General features: G+C 45.2%; 1 protein-coding gene across 4 annotated transcripts in view; it reads right to left on the reverse strand.

The window, feature by feature from the left end:
* LOC115372343 (nck-associated protein 5-like) overlaps positions 1-20,237 on the reverse strand; it is a 124,079-nt gene that overhangs the window by 74,624 nt on the left and 29,218 nt on the right. For 2 of the 4 annotated variants that reach the window (XM_030070153.1, XM_030070188.1), the window contains exon 3: positions 3,280-3,343. In XM_030070153.1, coding sequence (XP_029926013.1) covers positions 3,280-3,343 — 64 coding nt within the window. Of the gene's footprint in view, positions 1-3,279; positions 3,344-5,855; positions 5,926-18,915; positions 19,480-20,237 lie in introns of those variants that run through there. The other 2 variants (XM_030070161.1, XM_030070169.1) reach the window with 2 other exon arrangements.

Raw genomic sequence — 20,237 nt, forward strand, 5'->3', positions numbered from 1 at the left:
ACTCTCCTCAGTAAACACTGCTGTTAATACGGTTTCATTTACACTGATGGTTGTATAAGTGCACAAGCAAGACTTGGGGCTTACAATTGTGCCAGTGTGCTCGAGCGCCTTTCACAATCGTAATGATGCGTTTGGCATTCTTTGCCTACACAATGCGCTCGTAATGGTACAACACAACACGTCCCCGCGGAGCCGCTGAGCTGGAGCGCGCGGCACAAGACGGCATTGGGTGGCATTGCCGCTTTCTGTCTCTGTGATCGCGTTACACACAAGACGCTAATGGGTGTAGAGAGGGAAGACAGAGGCAGGGAACAGAGGCGTTTAAAGAGAGCCATCAGATATAGAGGAAGGGTATAGCCACTTCAAAAGTCTGTGGTTCTCTAATCCGTCTCTCTGGGTTAGGCCCTTGGCAGGAGGAGATGGGGGTTGGGGAAGTGGGTGGGCATGGAAGGTGGGGGGGTGGGGGTGGCGGGGGCACAGGGTGGTGAGCAGTTCACACTTCACACTGCCAGCACTTTGACAATTATCTCCTTGATGCAGCAGTCTCTTTTTCATTTCTATTAAAGAACCGTGCCTGAGCTTTGCAGCCTCCCAGGAATGCCAGAGAGAGAGAGAGACAGAAAAGAGGAGAGAGAGAAAGAGAGGCAGAGAGAGAGAGAGAGAGAGGGAGAGGGAGAGAGAGAGAGAGAGCGCAAGGGGACTCCGGCAGGGATAATCCCAATTTCAAATGGAGCTTAGTGATATCACCCTCCTCCCTTTCTTCCTCCCTACCCCCGTCCATCTCCCCTCACCCTCCTCCTGTCTGGCACAGATAACTCATCTCTCTCTCTTGCACAGTGCATGCGCAGACATACACATACGTATTCACACACACACACCCCTCCAAAGTCATAATTAGCATGTCATCCACTCGCGTGAGTCTGAGAGCTGGCCTTTTAATACAGTCTCACAGCTTGGCGGCTGATATGTTTTTCCTGGGCTCGCTCAGCTTTGAGGTCAGGGCTGTTGATATTGCAGACCCAGTGCTAGAGGAGGAGGTGCTGACAAGCTAAGGTGTGGTCCTGAGGTGTGGGCACATAAACATAATTATGAGCAGTTAGTTTCCACAATGAGATTGAAGTGATAGTGAGTAAAAGTGATCCCACTAATTCAGTGCAACTTTTAGAACAGAAGAGAAGTTTAATCCTTGGCTGGCAAAATAATAATTAATTTACCAACAGGATCACTTGGATTTATGTGTTGAATGATAACCTCAAGGTAATTATTTTCCTGAACAACTTTTCGTATAGAAAATAGTGCAGCACGCATGACTCTGGTGTGATGGTCATGCAGTAATACCTTGAGGCCCTTGGGGGCTGCATGCATACCGTTAATCTACACCCATCCACCGTGGAAATCAATTTTAAACCTCTTCCTTCACATGCATGAATGGGGCAACAGTTTTGAGGAGCCTCCTCGAGGTCAGAGGGGTGAGTATGCGATTGTTTTCCAGTTCAAATCACTGGGTGGGGAAAAAAAAAAACAACAGAAGGCTGTGGTCGTCAACACAACAAAGATACAATACACACATTCACACTGAATCCATGTGCTCTCTTACACAATTTGAGGAAAGCACTTATGAACACGCATACAAATATGAGTGCATGAGAGCATGACCATCCCTTTCATGGGATGATCATGCTCTCATGCATTCTTTTGGTTGTTTTGGCCTCAAGAGCTGAGGAAGTGATGGTCATCTCCACCTCCACCGGGGATTCCTGAGAAGAATGCCACAGTCTTGCAATGCGACCGAAACGCAGTGTCCAATCCAACAGGGAAAATGTATTCGTAAAATGTAATATGATTGGTGCATGGAAGTTAGGTTCGCCTACTTTAAATGTAGAGCATGTCTCGTATCACTGTTGCAAATGAGCTCCTGACTTGTTTACTCATCTACTGACTGAACAAATGTCGATAACAGCAACTGTTTCAGGGTGTTTTTAGTGTGGGACTGAATTGCTATTTACACTGAGTTTAAGTGCTAGATGGCAGAGTGATTTTAGGTCAGCCTAAAAGGGGTATAATCATTTATCTAAATTTCAGAGCTAAGGTATGAGTAAGCAAAAACTAATTGGCTAGATTGATGATGCATCTGCTACTGTACCGATAGAAATACACAAAATCTTTAAAAGGAGAGTTGCTTATCCTGTTTTTCTGTGGTTAAGATTCAGAGTAGTTTTCGCTTTGTTTGGATTCAGTGCTACACCAGCATGGCTGTGTTTTAACCACTATGCAATCTCTGGGCGCCGATTGTGCAGCAGCATGGTGCGATGATTAGAGAAACTGCCCTACAACCAAAAGATCCACATTCAAACCCCCGATGACAGCAAGCATCCGCGCTGAAGTGCCTTTCAGCAAGACACTGAATCGGTACCAGCTCCAGGGGTGCTGCTCTGCATCTGACCCCACTGTTCTTGGAGAGAAACAAAAGACGTATTCCTCCTGCAGGGATCGATGGGGAATCACACGCAATCGTGCAAAATCTACGCCGTTGCGCGCCGACGCCTTGAGCCTGTTGCCATAAAGAGAATCGTTGGCGTCACTGGGGTGCAGCCAAACAGCTGGGCCCGCTGGTTAGACCCACTGCTCCGAGGCTACAATCAGCTGAGCTCTGCTTCACAGCACGTCTTTCGCTTTCTGGCCTCACACACAATTACGAATATACATGCATGCACAGACACGATACATACACTGCAAAAAAAATCTCCACCCTAAGTCATTAGTCTCAGTGTTAAAATACACAAACAAACATTTCCCCCATGCATGTCTGCCTCCTGGTTTCCCTAGTTGCACAAGTTCCCTTTTCTATAAAGGAGAACTGAAAGCACACTATCAGCTCTCCGCAAAAAAGCCTGGTACAATGCAGCGTGACAACTGCAACACAGATTAAGCCCAGCCGCAGCTTTGAAAGTCACGCAATCTGACCATACATCCGAATACCTGTTGTTGGATCCGGTCTACTCACTGGACGGCATGAATGAGCAACTGAATGAAAGAAAGTGAAGTTAAAATATCCAATTTGCTGCAAAATATCTGCTTATGTGCTGCTGTCTCCGGGACAGAGCTGGATTCTTTAAGCCCATCTGATGAATGGTGCTGAGACAATGGTGGGTGACTCGGGCTGGCGTGATGGCTTGGCAGACCTTGAGCGTGTGCATGTGTGGGTGTCTGAAGTAAGCAAACTTGTGGCTTCTTTGGCGCTGCGAAGATTATAGGGAGAGCGACTCCACTGCACTTTACCATTGTTCCTTCGCTCTTGCTCCGTGCGACTTCCCTCTGCAGGCGAGCCACAGCCAGCTTTTCCCTAAACACACACAGAAAAACAGAGAGGGAACACAGACAGGGAAGACAGAGAACTGGTTATCATTTTGCACTGTGCAGCATGATCAGTCAGGTGAAAGTCCCATGTCCTCTATCTATTAGGGTTGGACTGATAAATACTATTTTTTGTACTATTTTTGTACTGGACGGGCTAGGAACAAGCTCCAGCATTCAAGAGGTGTAATTTTTCTTGTTTTATGCCAATGAATAAATAAATAAATCACAAGTATCCAGTATTGTCAGCATGGGAAAAGGCTCTGGAGCAGCATTTAGACCATCACGGGACATGGAAACCAGACTAATGAAATTCTTTTGGGCTTGGCAGCTCTTTAAGGCAGCGTAACCTCATCCCATTTTTTTTAATGTTAGGGGACACATTGGGATACATTGCTGCCTTTAAATGAATAATTAATTTCCAAAATAAAACAAACATTATTGAATAATTCATTCATTATTTCCATGCATGAATTAATGATGACCAGCATAAGAGAGGAACCTCTCTCATGTTGGCAGTGGACGGCACTGACAATGTGTCATCAGAGGCTACTGTTGGTCACATATGTAGGAAACAAAGTGGCATACTGCTCTTCCTTCTCTTTCTGTCTTCTGCTAAGCAAGAGAAAACACACAGTCCTGCCAGCACATCAGCAGACACACACACACACACACACGCACAGATGCACACACACACACACACAAACAGACAAACACAGACGGGATGGGGTCATCCGCTAACAGCACAGAAACCAGAGGGCTTGCAGTTCTGTCTGGATGAAAATAGCTCAGAGGAAACGAAAAAGCAGGGCATCCTCATGCCAGATTTTACATGCACACACACACACACACATACACATACACATACTCAAAGAAGTGTGTCTCTCTCTCTCCCACTCCCACTCTCCCTCTTACACACACCAAGCACATGCAGAAAGCTAAACAAAGGAAATGACTGTACGCGTCCAATCCGTTTCCCACGTGAGGGCATTCCAGACGTTAATGGGATAAATCTTGGCACTAGCACGGATAATAAAGAGCTTCTCTTTAATGGCTTTTCCTGAGCTATCACAACAACACGACTACTGCTCTTGGATAAACACGCCTGGTTCTGACAGGAGGAGACAAGACACACAGTATATGCTGTTGAAGCATGTACCACACTGTAAGGGCTTTTCTCCAAACTTTCTCGCATTTTCAGTAGGTGTGGGAATCAAACCATAAACCCCTGACAGTGTTCATGCTCCGTTGGTTCAAGTGACACTGGAAGTGATTCATTCCAGAGCAAAATGCTCAGACGGACAGTAACAAATGAATGCCCTTAGAGACTGTTGGGGGCCACTCTGTGTTCCCGCCCTGGTTTTCAAATTGAAAACAGCCGCATGTTCCCTCTGTGCTGTGTTCCCGCAACATAAAACAATGGATAATGTCCACATCTCAGGTGGATTAACAGAAATACACAGTCTGATGCCGCATGCTCAGTAAATGATATCTAAAATGGCGTTAACTGATGCAATGCATGACTCACATCAGCAAATACGATTCTCTGGAATCAGCTTGCCGATTAACATCACGTAAACAAGTGTTATAAAACAAGTGTTGAAATAGCTGGAAATGACAAAACATAACTCTGAATGCTGGTTTACGGACTCTCAAAACTTGTTTTCCTGCTAATTCTAACACACGTAGTCAACTTTTCAAATGGAGTTCAGTTCAGTTCAAGTCTTCAACATGACAAACTCAACATGACAAGCAGCAAACTGTGAATTCTTTACCTTAACCCCTCAACCCTGGTAGAAAAATAAAAACAAAAATGTTCAAAAACAAACTTTTCCCCCCTTTTTTTTCCCGACAGTGTCAAATCCATTATGAATCTGCTGTTTGCAATGCTTTCGAGAAGCTACATCACAGTTACGTTGAGTGAAATATTCAAAAACAAGACATCATTGTTTTATGGCTGCAACAGAACATCAAATAAAATATATCTACATGTCTTGTGCATCATTTTATATACATTTCCCTGTACATTTTCCTGCATAGCATGCACTTGGACTGTCTAACCCACTGATGGGACTGGCAGACTGCTGCAGTTTTAAGAAGCAGACCATCCAGGATCCAGCCTATAGGGTGAACTTGTGGTTTAAGTTGACAGACGAAACCTAAACAATTAGCACAAATTTATATAAAGAACGGCTTTGTCACTTCGATCAAAGGCTTGCAACACAAGCTGAGGTTAGTATGAGGCATTGTTCTTGAGTCCTTGTGTTCGCAGGAACGTCTCTAGACGCAGACAGACACAGATGCCACCATGACAGCATAATATCCTGCATATGGACCACGTTGGCGGGACATGAAGAAGTGTTTAGTATTGCTCAAACTGCCAGAAGTGCAATACCTCAGATCTTAAGACATCCAAAACCCCCCAGAATCCCAAAATACCTCATGACTAACGCAACACGTCGTCGGCTTTGACAAGACATCATTGTTCCCCAGCGACTTACCTGCGGGGAAAAAACCCCGATGATTAAGACAGATGGGGGTGCAGAGTTGTTGGGTGAATGTGCCGTCTGGGCTGACGTTGCCGGTGGACGGTGTTTCCCCCGAGTCAGGCCGAGCTGAGCCGGGCACGCTTTATTGTCAAACACAGCGAGGCGACAAATCCAGGAGGAAGTCAAGCAAAGTGCCAAAGCTGTGAGCCAGGGGGGCGTGTTTGGGTGTGTGAGTGTTTTAGTGTGTGTGTGTCTGTGTGTGAGCATGTGGGAGAGGTGGCTCTGTGAGCGTGTAAGGGCGTGTGTGTGTGTGTGTGTGAGTCTGGAAAGTGTGGGAAGCGAGTGAAAGATGCATGCGTGTGTGTCTGTGAAAGTTTGTGTATGGGTGTGTTTATTGTGTGTGTGACTGTGTGAGCCTTTGTGCTTACATTCATAAAGGTGTGTGTGTGAAGAAAGAGAGGGAGAAGTGAATGTAAGTGTGTATGTGTGTGTGTGTATGTGTATGAGATTTTGTGTACATGTGTTTAAGAGAGTGTATGTACATGTGTGAGAAATTATTCTGTTTATGTGTGTGTGTGTGTGTGTGTGCTTGCATGTGTGTGTATATGTGTCAGTATCAGTTTGACTGTTTAAGTGTATGAGCAGACCTGTGCACATTCATAAAGGCATGCGGGTGTGTGTGTGTGTGTGTGTGTGTGTGTGTGTGTGCGCACGCTCCACACCTAAACCTGAGTAATACATGCTCCAAATACACAATGTGTCTCTTCCTATTACAGCACATGCTTACACTATTACACTACCTTGGGAAAGGGAGGGGAAAAAAAGAAACCTCTGGAAGTCCTCACTCTGTGTATTGTTTTGTTAAACAGGAGCGGCCTGGAATTCCTCCAGTCTGTGTTATGGCTGAGCGTCAGCCCTGGAAGGGGTTAAGTTTCAGGCCACTTATGCACAGGCATGTTCCAGGCGCACCGGAGCATGAGCCAACTGCGCCCCGAGAAGATCATTGCCAAATATAGAGCAATTTGACATTCTGTGTTAAACATAATTATAGTAATTGGCACAAGCAGTAGTCAAAACAGTATTCCTCTGCAAAAAAAAAATGCTCACCGGCAACATTTGTATCCGATTGCCGTTCGCTGGAACAATGCAAGATTTGAACAGCGTTCAGGCGCGGATGAAATCAATATGGAATCCTGACATGTTCCTCTCTGAATGCATCTGATATTTGCATTTCAATCACACCAACCAATGAGAGACATTTTGCCAATCATTCGCTTTATTAACTTCTACCAGCTGTGTAAACCGGCCTATCAAAACAGCCAGACGGCGAGCAAGAGTCCAACCTGGAGGCAGCTGTGTCACACAGCGTATCTCAAACCATCGGCTGGAGTTCAGATATGGAATTAGCCATATTATTGTAACGGATGTGTAAGCGCGTGGTGTAAGGGGGACACAATTGCCACATTAATTTGGATGTTTTTGAGAAAATAAACCATACAGCAACTCCGAAGCTGTCTTGTCACTACCTGTTGTGCTCTGTTTGTGGTGACATCACCTGCCACCAAAGACCAGCCACACTCCTTTTCACCATTAGAGGTCAGGCCTCACACAGATTGCATTTGGGTTTTAGTTACTCTTTAATAGTACGACTTGGTTTGTAGGCCTTAGTTCTGTTTGTATCACAGTTGGGCTTGAAAAAACGTAACTGACTCAGAATACAAGTTCAACAGTTCAAACCATCAAAAGGCTGAACGGGTTTCTGCCAGCGTTCTGCATAATCTGCAGTGTAGCAACAGAAAGCCTTTGTCTGCAGTTTGTGGAGATGTCAGTGCTGCGACTTGTTCTCAAAAAACTTCATGAGCGAGACCTAAACTGGGGGGGAAAAAAATCACAGAACATTTGTGGCATGATAAACCAAGGCCATGCAGAGTCTCGCTTTTCAGTTTTGGTACAAACTCGCTACACCCCTGCAGATCTGTTTCTTGCTGACTCCCATAAGGATGTGACATTTTGCTCAGAGCGATCATCCGTGGGTCCACTGACTCCCCAAGCCATTGTGCATATTGGATTAAAGGGGAACCATTTCATCATTACAGTCCACGTCTTTGTATGTATGTGCATGTGACAGAGGCACAGATGACTGATGCATTCCTCCGCTGTTTTTCTTCCTCTTTAAGCCCCATTATAAAGCACGGTTGAGTAAATTCCATTAGCCAGTCGTGGGCAGGGATCACGTCAATGCGGGCCTCCAGCAGTTCCCGCTGACCTGGAATCACCTGATAGAGTCAGAGGCCGTGGTGAGCGGCGTTACCAGCGGAGGGTGTCCTGCCGGGCTCTGCTGAAGAGGGGGCAAAGCAGCTGACATCCCATACCGCCGTCCCGTTTTCCATCCAAACACACTCGTGCCGCTCTTACCATGCCTTACAAGTCACTGCAGCGACAGGCGGACAGCCAGTGACTTTGGCAATAACACACTGCTTGGAAAAAAAATCTTCATCCGAACAACTCGGTTAGTCTAATCTTCAGTCTTGGAGGCTTGCTTTTCTTAAAACAAGGTAAAAAAAAAAAAAAAAAAAAAAAAAAATACCAGAGGATTGAGATAATCACACTTGTTTCCAATGCAGCTTCACTTGTTTCGGGATTTTTTTTTTCTAGGAACAAGTAGAAAAATGTTGAAACAGAATAATCCAGATCAGTTTTCACTTTATTTGAAGGTTTACATCATCCTCTGTGGGTTCTCTGACCTCTTGGGCTTATAAAAGCCTTTCAAATCTGGATAAGCTCAAAGAGACATTCTGCTCAAGCTAAAAATAAGACTTTTTTTTTTTTTTTTTCCTAGATTCTGAAAAGTTGGCAGAAAACCTTGTATCTCAAACAAGGTTTTCACCCAGCAGTGGTGTTATCCTTCAGCGGGGCTAAAAAAGCGCTTTCATTTCAAGTTTGTTTCTCATTATTCCCTCTACAGTATCACCCACACACACGCACCTCAAGGATCATTTTCCTTGTTTTCAAACTTGATTCCGGCAGCGTCAAACATCCTCAGCCCTTCTTTTGAGATTAGAGAGAGACACCACAGAGCGCTTGTTGCATTCATACCAAATCAACCCTGTTTCCCCCCCATGCATTCTCCGTGCGCAGACACTGTGCAAATCCACCTCGCTCACTTCCTGCCTCTGGATTCACGAGGAGACAACAGGCCGAGCGTCGGCACCGGAGCGTCGCGGCATGCAAAGACACGACCTGTCAAGGATCAATCAAAGCGCGTAGCATTTGCCAACCTGAGCTGACATGTCGGGGCCGCACGCTTTGAACTGCGTTGTGGGAGGCAGACGCTCGCTGCGGTGTCATCGCTGTTATCGCGGCTCCTCCATACAGGTGGTTTGATCCATTGTGCGTTGAGCGGAGTCGGTGTTTGATGGCGAGGAGCATAATGAAAAAGGGAAAAGAAATCTCGCATTTTGAGCTGAGCCTTTCGCTTGCAAAACAAATCACACTGCCTTCTAATCAAGTGTGGTAAAGGCATCACAGACAGTCTCATTGGTGGGTAATATAAATGAATCCTGTGTTGCTGAGATTTGTTCACACCAATACAACTTCACTGGAAGTTCTAGTAGCAATCCCAAGGTTTCCAAAGATACCAAACATATCAAATTATAGGAAAATGTGTATAAAAGATGCAAAAAAAATCTAGATATTTTCTGTTTGATGTAATGCTGCAGCCATGAAACATCTCGGCTTTATATTTAACTCGGTGCAAGTGTGGCATAGCTTCAAAGACGCATTGCAACCAGAAGATACAGAATATATATATGTGCAACTGTTGTACATTATGGAGAAAAAAAAGCTGTATTTAACTTTGAAGCAGGAAATATAAAGGAAAAATCTGAGTTCAAGGGGTTAAACCTGACATAATGCATTCAGTTTTCCCCGCAGCGCTTATTCAAACTGGCATAAATACAGCCATCAAGTTGCATAAAAGGATGAATACATATCAGCTATGCTTTCAGTATTGTGATGGAGGCTTACAGAGACTGCGAGGGCGTTAAACACATCTCAATCTCTCAAAACCACAAATATACACAGGGTGGCAGGGAGGGGTGCATAAATATTTGGATGAGCGCTGCCATGCATTTATGTATTAGTGTCTGCTTCCCTGCTGGGTAAGAGCCCTGATATGCACGCAATATCCGCGGCCAACATAGGGCATCGAGTTTTAAGGGAAACTAGCCATATTTCGTCCCCCTCTCTTTGGACAGGTCATTCCCATCCTTAATCCTGCTGTAGCTGTGTTATGTAACACTTTGTGCCCCCAGGAACAGTTAAATGACACATGGATTTTTCACCCTGTCAGCTAAATCTCTGCATCATGATGTGCAATGCCAAAAAAAAGATAATAAATTTGGTTTCTCATGTTAGATCTGCAGAGCACCCCGCATACCCTGGTGGCGTCAAAATTTGCTTCATCATATCGAGTGAACACTTTCATCTGCCCCGAGCCTCCGAGGGGCGGGGTTTGCACATCTGTGACCGTTCAATTGGTCCCAGTGCACGAGGCAGGGCCAATCAATCACCAAGAGGTATCGCTGCGGATGCCGAGCGGCGTTCCGACCTGGGCCGGTTCCTGTCGCCTCGCCCACAGCTGGCTCCTGACCTCCCGCCTCCCACTGTGGACCCCGTCTGCACCGGAGGGCAGCGGAAAACAGGAGCCACATGTCAGCACCTCGCGCGCCCGGGCCGACCTACCACCCAGCCAGCCAGGCACAACGAGGCCCTACCTCGCCGCGGCAGACCATCAATTATTGACGAGGTGAAATGTGATGAGGTTTCTCTGGAAGCACACAAAGAGCAGCCGCCTGCCATGCTGCCATGTGGCTTTGAAACGTCCAAACAATAAAAGAGAGCCATTTCTAATTAGTCTCTTTTGTTGCTGTGTGTTTTAAGGTAAATGGATAATAAACTCCATTCTTAATTATGTCTCCTCCAACATGGAGCATTACGAGGAACTGAAATACAAAGCAAATGTATTTGTAACAATCATGATGCATTGGTAAATGAATCATAAAAACCCGAACAAAAGCGCTATTGTCTGATTTTTCTGTAGGGAGGAAACCGCATCAATATGTTGATCTTAAATGACAAAGGCAGTCTTTCTATAAGTTGGCGCTAAATGTTTAGATTACATATGTCATTTCTGTAATTACAGCATGTCATCTGCTGTCTTCTATAGACCTACATGTCGGGCTTTGTTTCTCTATCTTCTCTTGAAACCATTTGCTGCCATTCATTTTCATCTGGCATGACAAACGTCTTCCACAGACGTGAATCAAGGCCTGAGTGAGCTAATGTATCACAGTAAGCATGCTGTCTTAATTATGTTATCCAAAAAAAAAAAAAAAACATTATATTGTTCCTTATTGTCAGACCTAAGTTTTTTTTTTTTTTTTTTTTTTTTTAAATCTAGGGCAGAATTGTTATTGGAGGCAGCAGTTAAATTCAAGCTGTGTTAAGCAATGTCATGCTAATGAAGTTAAAAAAGGAAATGTTAAAACACCTAATTGGATATGGCACACATGTAAACACGGTTGCATAATGGAAGCTGTTCTCACGCGTCAATCAAAATGTAGGCCAGGTAAACACTCTGGCTTAATTATTTTAGCTTGATTAAAACCTTTGCCAGTCATTTCATACTTCACAGGAAGATTAGTCCTGTGAATTGTGTATTGGATTTTATTTGGACACCTGTGCACCGCACTGAGCAAACCAGTCAGACAGGGATGAGTATGATTTGCAAGCTTCATCCAAAGTCAACAACAATGTTGAACGCGTTGAGGCGTTCATGTTTTCCATCTCTGATTGCATCTCGCCCTGATATTTTACAAGTCTCACCGCTGGATAGCTTGTAGTTTAATTACACTGGAGCGGCATAAAAGCAAAGGGAGCGATATAACTGCAGTTGTCTGACAGGAAGGAAATGACTGACGTCCCTCGCAGCCTATGGGGGAGCACATGATTGATGCTTTCAATTGCCAGCCTCAGTGTGGGAGATTGCATGAATAGGAGAGGATTAATGGAAAATCATTTGATATCATCATTACAAATGCATTCTGTGCGGCCGCGCTTTGTTCAAACCCACAGAACTTTATCCTAAATTATAGTGCATTATCCCAAGGTTTCCAAAGATACCAAATCTGTCCTGCTGAATTACAGGAAAATGCTTAAAAAAAAAAAAAAAATGATGCACAAGACATGTAGATATTTTCTATTTGATGTAATCCTGCAGCCATAAAACAATGGCATCTTGGGTTTGAATATGTAGAGTAAGTATTGCAACCACTGTTGAAGAATGTGAAAAAAGATCAGTTTTTCTGTCTTTGACGCTACATTAAGGGAAATTTAAGGGTTTTTAAGGGGTTAAGGGAAATATGTGCATGACCACAATGAGGGCAATGATTTGCATATTGTGAGCATGTGAAAACAGTCAGACAAAGCTGATCAGACAAAGGAGCCTAATAATGGACAGGATCCAATTAAACGCATCCACTAAGTTTTGGCAAAGATGGTAAGAAATGGCAAAAACGAGCCATGAGGAATCCTCCAAGGCTCCTCCTGAGCTGTGAGGAATGCACTCGCTGAGCGTGGACAACCCCTGTCTGACTGTCTGTCTCCCTAAATGTTTTCTTATTTGGCAAGTCGGGCCTGACCTCAATTGTTTCCAAGCCACAGACGCATTCCTGCCCAGGCGAAGCACAACATTGCGGACGAGCAGATGTGCTTTAAAAATGTCCGCAATAGCCGGCTGTCTGTCGGGAGACTTACTCACCAGCACCTCACAAAGAATGTGGACGAATCAAGACACATGCAGACACATGGGGCAGTCATAAGCGCACGCATGAGCACACATGTATAAACACAGGCACGGATTCGCCGCCGTACGCACTCGCACACTTTTTAATCTTTCATGTCTGCATCAAAACACAAGACGCGTAGTGGTGAACATGAAAGGGGGGCTTCAGCTGGACCAGCACAACCAGAGATACAAAACGGCGAAAAGAGATGTAGATATCAGGGATACAGGGGGTTGCACCACCTGAAAAACTCATGCAGACGCAGCATGTTTTGAAACTGAGCTTATCAAAACGCATTCCCAGCCAGGGGACGTGGCTCACCTGGTCGAGGGCGCACCGTGCATCAGCGCGGGTTTGATTCCAGCCCGAGCCATCTGCTGCATGTCATCCCCTCTCTCTGCCCTGCCTTTCCCGTCTCTCTCCACTATCACTATCAAATAAAGCAGAGATGCCCCGCCAACCCCCTTTCCCCAAAAAAAGAAACACATTCCCATCCAGACACTCATGTCCCAACAGGTAAATTATGTGTGTTTTTTTCTGCAGACGAGGCCACTCAGCCGTTAAATGTATGGCTGATATGAAGCTTATGTCACACAATGAGACGTGTGATGGAGTGTGAGTAAGACTGAGCAAGATTTATTTTAAGTCTTACTCCACGGTGAGTTTGGGATTAGACTGATGTATGTATATATATCAACTTTTGCAAGTATTTCAGGTTGATATTGGTTGAGTCTGGTGGTGCCAAAGATGATTTTCCTGCCTTGGCTGGACAATAAAGTTCTATTTTACTGTATTCTATTTATTACACATCCTTGGTAGTGTGAGGTAGGGTGTAAGGTTGTTCTTGAAGGACAATAGTTCTGATTTACAGTCTATTATCATCACATAAATTAACCACAGAGGTTCATAATCAATTATACAAAGACTCATATACATGAAAGTCACATGTTTCACGCAGTGTTCCACATTTCACACATTGCCTGACCCGAGCTGAAGTAACTAGGGAGCTGGGACTCACGGTGACTACTGTATTGAAATACTAGAAGGTTCTGCTGACTCATGGACACTGTGCAAAGGCTACGGGTTTTTTTTTTTTTTTATATTGGCTGTCAACACATCGTTTTCAGAGGACGGGGCAAACAGTAGCCCTTTACAGAGGCAGACAAATGGCCAGCGCCCATACAATGGAAACAAAGATACGGTAAACAGGAGCACTCAAGCCAAGGGTCTGCCATCTCAACCCCCACCCACCCCTCAGTGGATGTGTGTGTGTTTGTGTTTGTTTGTGAATGCAAGTTGCTAGCAACCATTGTAGAAGCCCCTTCGCCATAAATTTATCCGCCCTGCACTGGTGTTGCAACCACACCTCTGTTTCTCTTCAACTTTTATTGTCATTATGTCCATTATTTTTTCTTCTCAGTTTGTTCTATGAATTTCAGCCACTCTGAAAATGGTGTTCAGTCTGATGTTTAGACTGAAGGTTATTCTACAATTGTACTCAATGATAGTCTCTATAAGTGAGTGTCAACACATTTGTAAAGGAAATCAAAGTGAATAGGAGCGAGAATGAGAATTGTACTGCATGAAGGCGAGTTTCTCCAGCAGCCTCTATCCATCTCCGGCCCAGCTGGGCCAACACCTGAAGCCACTGCTTGTTTCTCCTACTATTATCCGATGATTTACTGCCAAGATAGTGGGGCGCTGAAGTTTGTTGACATTCCCCACCCTACACGACCTCAATAAGAAACCACCCCCCTCCTCCCTATCGTAAATGGCTCGCTCTGCAGCATGTATCACTGTGACAAGGAAATAATATGAAGCAAGAGAAAACATTCACACTGGCTGCTTTGATCTGACACTGGTGACGTGCAAGTGAGAAAGTATGTCACCAGGACAGCTGTCAACAGTAAAAGAACAATACCATATTATGTTGTAAACTGTGTGCATGTTTGCATGCAACTATAACCTACAAAATAAATCTTCAAACTAAATCCCAGGCTCATGGTTTCTTTACACATGCATAAAAGACAAACATAGGCAGAAGTTTTTATAAGGGGGACAACACAAGTCCGTATTGTTGCATGCCAAGACACCACAACTGGCATTGTACAAAGAGAAATAATCCTTGACTGACAAACAGGCAGTTTAAAGGCAGTAACTGGAAAAACAGCCTAAGAGCCTTCGCACCTTGGTGAACTCACATGGAGCGAGTCCATCCATTTAGAAACCGCAAAAATGCGCTGGCTCTAATGACATCACTTAACAGTCAGCGAGGGTGTCTGGGCAAAGCTTTGTCTCCAGGCGAAACAGTCGGTGCATGCAATAAGCCACTGATAGCTAGCAAATAAAGCCTTTTATTGGTTATAAATTGTGTTGGCCCATTAAACTTTATGTTTTTCCTGAGTGACATTACACCAAGTTGAGCCAAGAGAAGACATGCAGCACAGACGTCCAATAGTCCTTTTTTTCTATATTTCAGACTTGTTTAGCATTCAGTGGAACACAATACGCGCTGGAATACACTGCAGTCTGGCTCTTTGCATCAAAAATATGCAGCCTGGCAAAATGTCAAAAACATTTCTAGAGCGCCCTTTTTTTTTCATATAAATGCTGTATTTGCAATGGGGCAGAGCAAAAACAGGGTGATGCCAGACCATCCCTGCTTACAGAACCCTCTGCGGGACCTTCGCTGGCTGACTGTTTTTAGAGTTCCCACGTGCTGTTCTTGGGGGAAGATAAATGTAGAGCAGGCTAAAGCGAGGAATGCATTCAAAGCACCCTTAATTGAGCTGGATGGCCTGCAGTCACACAGGCAGAGCGTCTCAACAAGGCTTGGGTTGGCGAGATCCTGAGACGCGCCTCACACGTACACATCATTAAACCGGGTGCTTTGGCTCGCGGCTCCACGGTGCCGATGAACACTGGACAGACAGTGGGAATTATATGGGAAACTTGTCTGCAAGGAGCCACCCCCCCCTCCCCTTTCGAAATGAAAGTCCACTGGCTGTCAGTGAAGGGGAAGTGCTCCCATGCTGAGGCCCACTGAGCCGGCCATTGAAGAGGGGAACATTCCTCAGTAATTCAGTTTGACCTGAACCCAATATGCTACCCGAGGGTCAGCGAATACAGAGTGCCACATACAGGGAGAAAGAAAGGGGAGGGGGTCTGATGGTAAGAGTTGGTAAAATCGGATGCAGAGGAGCGAAGGCAAAGCGACAGAAAGAGTTTGGAAGGGCAAAAAAGCGACTACGCCGTGAGAACAACTGCGTTTTTTTTGTGTCTAACACTGGCATACAATAATGCCATAATGCCAGTCAGACCTGCTGCCTTCATTGTTTTGATGCTCACCAGATTATTTCAGGGCAGGGACTTTGGGTAACTATTATCACTCTGGTAATGCCAACTGGCATAGAAACTCATCCAAAACATCCCACCCCATTCTTCCACATCCCTTTCTTTGGAGAGAATTTACTTTATACAGCTTACCATGGAATGTAGGCCATTTGAGACTCCTTAAGACTGCCAACAATATGCCTGTCTTGTGACTTTTTAAGTCAAAACTGCCATATAGTAATGGAACAATACTTGCCTTTTGCTAGGGCTGCTAGATTAACGTCCAACTCAGCAGCCATGAGAGCATGGCATAGAGGAGGAAAATGATAACGTAGAGAAATGGTTGCAGTGGGCCATGGCGGAGATGGAGAGAATTACAGTTTTAATTCCATAAAATCAAATCTCTCCATTTGGCAATCCTCTTATCCCATAATCCCCAGGTAGGTTTCAGAAGGCAGCAGGCTCAAACTGCCCAATACAGCAACACATCTGCCCCCTTGGCGGATAAATTCACTGGCTACTGCTGTCCATAAAGGCTTTAAATGGACATTGAGTATGAAGACTGGACTGGCCTGAACTGTAGCCCTCAGTGATTGTCTGTGATTGGCATTTTACTTTACAAGCAATTCCAGAAGTTGCATTGTTGAGGAAATGTAGTAGAATTAGGGAATCCTTCAAACCCAGGGTAGATGTTTTTGACAGAGCTCTTCTACATCTTGCTGAATGTCTATAAATGAACATCATTAGAGGCTTTACAGCAGATTACAGCTTCAGATGCCCAGCAATATTCATGTAATGCGGCCATGTGTGGCAACACATCTGCCCCTGGTCAGTACCAGAGGAAAACAAGAACTACCCTCAGGCTGTGCATTTTACTGACCAAAATACAAGGTCTCACAGGACGACTGTTAAGATGCTTGAGTGCGCTGTTAATGAAACTTGGTGGATGAGGCCAGGATCTAGTGTGGGATTATGGGAAGGGGAAAAAGTATGATATCACAATTCTACCCTACAACTTTATGATCCTGTGTATAAAATTTAAGTGCCAGAGGTAGGTGTCCCATTAACACAGACACAAGGGTAAACACTTGGGATCAAGACTACAAAGGCGAAGGGACTATAAGTTGGACTCTCTTTTGAACTTCTAGTATTAAAATCTTTAAAAATCTCCCTTCATGACCTTTCGTATATTATATTTCTGTACAAAGCAGTCATTAGATTTTCAAAATAATTCAAGAAAATTGTACTTTTACTTTTATTTACACCCTCTGGTTAACTTGCACTGCACCAAATGCCCATCTCCACAAGTCATTCAGTCTCATATCTAAAACTCTTGCTTTACTTTGGACAACTTAAAAAATTTCCCAGTGGGATGAGATAATCCCACTTGTTTCCAATGCAGTTTCACTTGTTTCAGATCTTTTTCTGGGAACATAAATATGTTGAAACAAAGCAGACTACTAGTATCAAAAAAAAATGCCACTTGTTTCAAAAAAAAATTCTGGAAAAAGTTGCTCAGCATCGAAAACAAGTGGGATTATCTCATCCCGCTGTCAGATTTTTCCATTATTTGAAGAAAAAAATGGATTTTAACACTTAACATGAGACTAAACAGCTTATCAAGACAGATACTTTTTCCAGTCTGGCTTGTTGCTCCACTTGTCTTCACCAAAATCCCCTGGCCTTTCTACTTGTTGAAGCCTCCACCACATGGCATATGTTATGTTGTGTGTTTTGATGGGAAGCACCAGTTCCCAGGGAAAAAAAAAAAAAAAACACAGTAGAAACTTTAAAAAAAGGAGGAATGGCATTTCTTTCTGGCATTTTGACAACACCAGGAAGAAGACAGTGATACCTCCCAAACTCTCCCATGCTCTCATTTTTATGTTCCCTTGCTGTTCTGTTTTTAGAGATAACAAATGTTGCTAAAAATATGTGGCCAGTGCCCAGAATCCCACTATTGGCAACCTGGCTGTTTTGGTTGTGAGCCTCCAAATCCCATTCTGTGTACAGTAAATATGTCCAACCATGAGGGGAGACCCTTGCCCTTATTGGCATTGGCATATGGACCCCTCTGCTGCAGCACCTCATGCTACTTTGAAAAGGAGATTGCAAGCTGCACTCTGACACAATAAAGCTGACCATAGCACTAACACACACACACACACACACACACACACACACACACGCACAGCTTGGAGACATAATCCATATTCCCCACCACTGTGCTGTATCCACACCCAGTTCGCCACTACCACAGTCATTTCATTCCGGGATTAGTGAACCAGAGAGAAAATCTTAATCTGCCTGAGAGAAAGAGAGAGAGAGAAGGAAAAGAAAGAAGGGGGGGCAAAAAATACATTCCTGCACATACAAATCCAGCCCCCTTCCACCACCCCACTGGATTGTTTTACCTCTCCTTAAACAATCAGGATCCATTTCCTTCCGTTATCAATCAGAATCAAAGTGGTTTACGCAGGGCCCGGCCCCATACTGTTGCCACTAGCAACAGGACACGCGAATCCCCCCCTGCAACTGGCTAATCGGGCTCAGTGCAAATCGGGAGATCATCCCCTGCACATGTAATAGCGCCGTTATATAAAATATGTTCCCTCCTCTGGGGGATTATTAGGAGAATTGTAGCTCGGGACAAAGTGGCAACAACTCAAGGAAATGCCATCAAGCCTGCCCGGTTTAGGGGTGGCGATGGCTGAACGTGCATGTGTTGCACCCCGTAATCCACACACATTTGAAATGAATTACACTGGTTTCACGCAAGGAGAGTGTGCGTGGGAACAAAATCTCACTCAGCAAGGCGATACATCTCACAGACGCAGAGGACATAGTGCAGTTTTGCCTTGTAACGTGATGCTGTTAAAGGTCCGGTGTCTTACCCTGGTGGAGATGCAGCATCCTGGTGCTCGGCGTTCAGAGGACACACATGGTAATCCACCGCCGCGCCGCTTCCCCCCTGCTCTGCAGCTGCGACCCCCGGATCCCGCAGATGATAAAGTTTACATCCACAATGCAGCACTGCCGGCTCCACACTGCCTGCCTAGCAGCCTACCAGCCTGCCTGCTTACTTGACTGAGACCGGAACGCCTCTCCTCTCCTCCCCTTCTCCCTCTCTCTCTCTCTCTCCCTCTCTTTCTCCTTTTCTCTGTTCTCTCAAGCAGACAAAATCCTTGCTCCCCTCTCCTCCCACTCCTCATCCGCTTCTTCCCTGTCTCTCTCAATCTGGCGACATGCGTTGACTCTCTTCCCTCCGCTCTCTCCCTTCCTTCACGCTACGTACGCTCTCCCTCTGCTCTCTGCTTTCTCTCTCTCCCTCTCTCTCTCTAGTCGCCTCTCAGTCTCTCTCTGCTACTACACACGCACGCTTGGAGGCTGGCTTGTGTGTGCGTCCCCCCCTCCCTCTCCTTCCTTGCTTTATCTTGACTCTTAATATTCCCCCCTCTCTCTCTTTCTCTCTCTCTCTCTCTCTCACTGCGTCCCTCCTCCTCAGGCTGCAGGACGTTTAACATGTGTTCGGGGAGAGACGGCTGCTCTGGAGGTGTCTCTTTCCTCAGGGGAGGAGATGGGGGTGGGGGGATAGTAGGGGGCGGAGGAGTTTTGGGAGGGGAGAAGGGTGATAACAGTGTGGAAAAGGGGGGGGGGGTACACGGGTACACCAACAGTGAAGCGGCACCCGGCTTGTGATGTTACCCTAACTGGGCTCTTTTCATTGTAGGGAAAGCGTAGAGAGAGAGAGAGAGAGAGGAAAGAGGAGAATGAGGGGAAGAGAGAGAGACAGAGAAGGAAGTGACAAACAAAACAGATAGGGACAAGTGAGGAAGAGATAGAGACAGGAAAGGACAGAAAGAGAAAGTCAGAGGAAGAGAGAGAGAGAGAAAAAAAAGACAGAATGGCAAAAAACGAGATCAAGGGGAGTCGGGGGGGAAAAAAGGCAGAGAAGGCAATGACAGCAAAGGAAGTGACAAAAGACAGAGAGGGACAACCGCGGAGAAGATCAAGAGAGCAAAGGACAAAAAGAGAAAGCAAGAGAGAGAGAGAGAGAGAGAGAGAGAGGGAGAGAGGAGCCTGGATCTGCACTGGACTGGTGACGGTCTCGGCTCCAGCCCATCTGCCGCAATCACAATCATTCTCAGCTGAATGGCTGTGACAAACTGCAGCCTGGAGCCCAGAGCCTCAACCAGGCAGGACGCCTGCAAGGGCC

Source organism: Myripristis murdjan, chromosome 2 (assembly GCF_902150065.1).
Source record: "Myripristis murdjan chromosome 2, fMyrMur1.1, whole genome shotgun sequence".
Classification (NCBI taxonomy): domain Eukaryota; kingdom Metazoa; phylum Chordata; class Actinopteri; order Holocentriformes; family Holocentridae; genus Myripristis; species Myripristis murdjan.